At 44.2% G+C, this 6016-nt stretch overlaps 1 protein-coding gene across 2 annotated transcripts in view; it reads left to right on the top strand.

Moving 5' to 3' along the window:
- The first annotated feature begins 337 nt into the window (after positions 1-337).
- Positions 338-6016, top strand: part of LOC123491626 (LHFPL tetraspan subfamily member 4 protein-like) — an 83110-nt gene continuing 77431 nt past the window's right edge. For both annotated transcript variants that reach the window (XM_045223072.1, XM_045223073.1), the window contains exon 1: positions 338-1458. In XM_045223072.1, the coding sequence (XP_045079007.1) occupies positions 1053-1458 (406 nt within the window). In that variant the 5' untranslated portion in view covers positions 338-1052. The remainder of the gene's footprint in view (positions 1459-6016) is intronic.

Here is a 6016-nt window from a genome sequence, read left to right as displayed (position 1 = left end):
TTAGTGTGCAGGATGCAATGTGGTTAGAAAATTGACTAACTTGACGTTGCCTTTAAATCATTGCCATATTTTAACACCTATTGATTATTTTTGTCAATGGATAAGTAAGCCTATCAGGTTTTGTTTAGCCCTGTACGTCCCCGTAGCATAGCCTATACCACCATGCAACATTTTCCAATTGTTTGCTCTGTAGGCTATACATCAGCTTGAGTTTGGTTGGGAATTGAGAATTACGAGTGAGGTAGCGGCATTGGGGGCGTTCACATTTCTGCAATATTCAAAACGTGTGCGCGCCATCATCTACAACCCTCAACATCCCCCCGTGAGCGTGCTCGCGCGGAGAAGAGAGGAGGAGGCGAGAGGGAAAACCAGAAGACAGCTTCAAAACCCACGACCATGGGGTCTTGGTATGTACAGTGATATGACTAAAGGCCATCTTTTATCGTCTTCATTCTTCAAAGGACAAGTATCGGTCTCTTTTTCCGGATGTATATAACAACATGACAGGCGTTTGAAACGAATTCTCCCGTTTTCCTTATATCTCAATTCGTTCGCGGCAGATTCGTCAGTGGGGCTCGACAGCGCTGCTTGTCTCTCATTTGAACCGTTCGGTCTAATGAGAGTCGTATAGCTTCATTATTAACACTCCAACTGTGGTGGTGGGTGGTGAATGGCAAATAATGCGTCTAATCCCGTTTTTCCTTGACAATTGTTTTGTACAATGTGAGTTTGGTCGACTCAGCTGTGTCTTTACGTGTTGAGAGGAGGGAGGATCTTCCCCATCATTGTTGAATCACGCTTCGGTCTTAACGCTTCGGTCTTCCATCATTTGGAAACCATTTGGATGTGAGACTAAATAAAGCCAGAAACCTGGACCTTTTGATTGACTACCTGTGGAGACAGTGCAGACCTTTGTGTAATTTGTATAAGAACATTTTTATCTCCATATTTTAGAGACCCCGGAGTGTGCATATCAAAAGCGTTGCTGAGGGACCATTGAAGAAGATAGAGGGAGACGAGGGGATTACGAGATAAAGCCAGGGGTGGGGAAAATGCTGCCTTCGCAAGAAGCCTCCAAGATTTACCATGACAACTACATGCGGAACTCGCGGGCCATTGGGGTTCTGTGGGCTATTTTCACCATATGTTTGGCCATTATTAACGTGGTGGTGTTCATTCAGCCCTACTGGATTGGGGACAGCGTGAACACCCCACACGCCGGCTACTTCGGCTTGTTCCACTACTGCGTGGGCACTGGGAACTCCAACCGGGAGCTCACCTGCCAAGGGACCTTCGCCGAATTCAGCAGCATCCCTTCGAGCGCGTTTAAAGCGGCCACCTTCTTCGTGTTGCTGTCCATGGTGCTGATCTTGGGATGCATCGCCTGCTTCATCCTCTTCTTCTTCTGCAACACCGCCACTGTCTACAAGACCTGCGCTTGGATGCAGCTGCTATGTGGTAAGAGATTGGCGTTTGGGTAGCATCCACCACGGATGGGCAATTCATGCATTGTGCTCACAAACATTGAGGGGTCCATGAATTTCCCCACAAGGATAGTAAAACAAGGAATATTCTCCCTCATGGGGACATTTCCCAAGTCCCCACGAGAACAAAGGCTATTTTAAGATTAGGGGTTAGGTTTAGGGTTAGGGTTACAATTACGGTTAGGATTAGAATTAGGGTTAGGAGTTATGGTTAGGGTTAGGGGTTAAGATTAAGGTTAGGGTAAGGGTTAGGGTTAGAGAAAATAGGATTTTGAATGGAAATCTAGTTTAGGTCCCTACAAGGATAGTAAAATATATGGTGTGTGGGCTGTGTGTGTGTGTGTGTGTGAGTGAGAGAGAGAGAGAGAGAGAGAGACAGAGAGGGGGGACTCAAGGGTATCTCCCTTTACTCTATCAAACCCCTTCATCTTTATCACTGTGGCCACGTGACATCGGGGATGGAACAAATTGTTATAGTGTAATTGTATGAAATGATGCTCATTAACTGCCTTGGGCAGTATTGCAACAGCGATCACAGTTTTTATTTCTGTGCCAAGTGCCCATATAGCCATAGCCTACATCATGCATTATTTTAATACCTGATGTTTTTCAAATAATCTTGGTCAAATTAATTTAGTTCTTATCATTGGGAACGCACAATTGAATTCCTGTCGTGGTTTCAAACTGGATTTCTGCGTAATTAAGTGTGTATAACATGCCAATGTTACATAGGCCTGTCACGACCATGAATCAGACAATTGAAAATTAGATAATATTATTTGCATTTTTGACTCGTTTTGAATGGAACCCGGGTGAAGGACGTGTAAATGGTGATTTGTCTGGCATCAAGAAAGCCATATGAGCTCTGTTTGTTGTTATTTATTTTACTGAGAGAATTCAGCCAAAAACACGAATAACTGTGACAGGTGACAGCCGTTTACTTTGTTTGGAATCTCTGGCCTCGGTTTCTAGGATTGTATTTAAGCTTTTGTGACAGAAACATGGGATTTCTCTTGCTGTGCCGTGCGGTTCATGCACCCACCCTCTCTTGTCTGAGCGACACACACACACACACACACACACACACACACACACACACACACACACACACACACACACACACACACAGGCAAGAGAGGGAATAGATTGTCTCAGCTCAGGTGTAGTGCACCTGCCACACACACTCCAATTCACATTATGCGCTCTGTTGCACGGAAGCCCTTCACACATCCCTAATTGCACTAACCCTAAGTCATTAGACACAGTGCAAATGAATGTGCTGTCAATGTCTGTAGCCACCGACTGTGAATTCAGATAAGAGACGAATGAGACGTGCGTGTTGTTGAGAAAGTCAAGGTGCAGATTTGAGAGTGAGATTTGGAAATGGATGGTGAGTATTAGCATTGATATTTCTTGGAGTAATTGCTCAAGCACGCACGCACGCACGCACGCACGCACGCACGCACGCACGCACACACACACACACACACACACACACACACACACACACACACACACACACACACACACACACACTTCACAGCATTGGCAAAATGGGGGAATTATGGGAAAACCCCAATCTGCTGTTGCACTATTGTTCTGCTTCAAAGTTATAGGATTGGAGAGTGCATGTGGTGCACAGGAGAGGGAGGAATATGGTGGACTCAGTACCTCTTCAAATCAACTTTCTCCTCATTTTCTGCTCTGCCAAGTCCCTGTCTCTAGAGAGGGAGGGAAGGAGAGAACTGGAAAGGGAACGAGAGAGAGAGAGAGAGAGAGACAGAGAGGGGGACATTCACAGCTGGATGACACTGGGATAGGATATACTGGAACCAAGGCCTTGTTCAAAAGTAGTGCACTATAAAGGGAACAGGATGATATGTGGGATGCTACATATCAATTTAATGGTAAGCTGTGGAGTTCCATCAGCACCTCTGTCACCAGGAAGGCAGCAGTAGGCAACAGACTCATTTGAATGCACTCTAGCTTTACAGATAGCAGGATGTTTTCATTCAGTTTAATGTTATATAAGAGCAAAGGTGTACAATGCCTTCGAAAAGTATTCAGACCCCTTGACTTTTTCCACATTTTGTTACGTTACCGCCTTATTCTAAAATGGATTAAATAAATACAAAATCTCAGCAAATTTACACACAATACCCCATAATGACAAAGCAAAAACAGGTTTATAGAAATGTCTGCTAATATATTAAAAATAAAAAACAGAAATACCTTATTTACATAAGTATTCAGACCCTTTGCTATGAGACTCGAAATTGAGCTCAGATGCATCCTGTTTCCATTGATCACCCTAGAGATGTTTCTACAACTTGAGTTTCCCCCTCTCTGCCATAAAGGTTATGTTTGATATGACATAACATATCATGGGTTTTGTAGGGGCTCCAATAACCATTTCACACTATCGTGCCGAACCAAGCCAAACTGTGTTGGATATTTACTTTTCACCTTTTCCGCACGGTTCCAGCTACTATGGTGGGCCAGCTCAGTACAGCTTGGTTTGGCTATGCTCTGTTCGGCTGTAGTATGAAAAGCTCTCTACAAGCTGCAAGTGTAGAGTATCTTATTTTCCTCTTTCCCCACCTTCTCTCTCTCGCATTCCGTTGCCCCTCCTCTTCCTTCCCTCTGGTCCAGGGATGGGAAACTGACCCCCTTTTGTAGGCCTGCGAATCGACCCCCCCCACACACACACACACACACACACACACACACACACATGTTGTTACGTTACAGCTGTATTCTAAAATTGCATCCTGTTTCCATTGATCATCCTTGAGATGTTTCTACAACTTGATTCACCTGTGGTAAATTCAATTGATTGGACATGATTTGGAAAGGCACACACCTTTCTATATAAGGTCCCACAGTTGATAGTGCATGTCAGAGCAAAAACCAAGCCATGAGGTCGAAGGAATTGTCCGTAGATTGTGTCGAGACACAGACCTGGGGAAGGGTACCGAAAAATGTCTGCAGCATTGAAGGTCCCCAAAAACACAGTGGCCTCTATCTAAATTTGTAGTAATCATGATTTAATTACATACTGGCGGGGCCCCAATATCATATTCAAAACTGCACATTTTTCTCTCCGCCCCACGGCAAAATGAGTAGAATTGCATTAAATTAGTTATAAAATTGTAAAAATCCTCTCTCCACCCCATGGCAAAATATGTAGAATTGCAGCAAACCAGCTTAAAAATAAATAAACGGCCATGGCATAAAAAAAAAAGAGCTGTCAATTTGGGGGTCGCTAAAATGTTTTGCTCACAATGGGGGTGGGGGGGGCAACAACATTTATCTTAGGGCCACCAAAAGGCTAGGGCCGGCTCTGACTGCATGTGTGGGTATGGATGTGGGTACGCAGACCCGTGAGCCACTGCGGCCCCTAATGATGAGTTTCCAATTTCTGTGGACCCCACCCCCATTAAAGTTGCCCATCCCTGCTCTGGTCTATCCCTTGTCACGTTGGCAGTGTTTTCCCAGGATGCGACGTGTGTATCATCAGGTAGGCAGATGGTGTGAAACTGTGGCTGTTCTCGCTGTGCATTAGCTTTGCGCCTTCTGTCTCTTCCGCATGGAACAAGCTCGGAGGACTGTTGTCGTCGCGCTCGATCTCGGCTTTTAGCACTTGTACTGTTTTGTTCGTAGTGGACTACTTTGGCAGCTGCTCAAAACTGGGGGAAAAAAGCATGTCATCAGAGCTGGTCTTGCAGGAGTACTGATTCTATGTATTAACCTTCCTCATCCTCTACTAACTACATGCCTTCTATACCCAAAGTATAGCTGTCTTCAATCATGAGAGCAGGTATGTTTCGAGCATGTAGCAATGAGTAAAATCCTCCAATAGACTTCTGTTAGAGAATGGAGGGCAGACTACAATAAGACACGCTGGACTGGGGCAGGCCTAGATGACATTGCTTAAAAAGTAGAACGGTTATTGACAACGTTCTTTAAAAATGTAGTAGGCTACTACAGTGTATTTCTGCAAATGTCTTTTTTTTTATACTAGTACAAGCTCAGCAGTAAGCTCAGTTGTCTATAAAAGATAGACCGCATAGGTGGTTTGCTGGGTCAGTGCAAAATAATGCAGACAAGTTCAATGAGATATTGACTGTCGGCTCGAAATGTGGCAAAAAGTGCGCTGACGGGCAGCATTTCTCCCAATGACAGTTTTACTCCAGTATTTGTGGACTGAGAAGTTAAAGTTAAAGGCCCAGTGCAGTTAAAATCCTGTGTTTTGTATCATATTGTACAACAGCTGTAAAAGTGTGATAAAAACAAAACAAATCTATGTTATTTCCTGATAGTTGCTGGTTGAAAATACAATCTACCAGGACCTTCTAATCAGCAGGTTTACCTGGGTGGGACGTTCAGCTTTCCAGGGTGACATCACCATGTGGTAAATTGGTTAATAGACCAATAACATTTTAGTCATTTAGCAGACGCTCTTATCCAGAGCGACTTACAGTTAGTGAATACATATTTTTTTATACTGGCCCCCCGTGGGAATCGAACCC

Source organism: Coregonus clupeaformis, chromosome 10 (assembly GCF_020615455.1).
Source record: "Coregonus clupeaformis isolate EN_2021a chromosome 10, ASM2061545v1, whole genome shotgun sequence".
In the NCBI taxonomy this organism is placed as follows: domain Eukaryota; kingdom Metazoa; phylum Chordata; class Actinopteri; order Salmoniformes; family Salmonidae; genus Coregonus; species Coregonus clupeaformis.
Note: the sequence above shows the minus strand (reverse complement) of the source record. Positions and strands in the feature narration are given on the sequence as shown.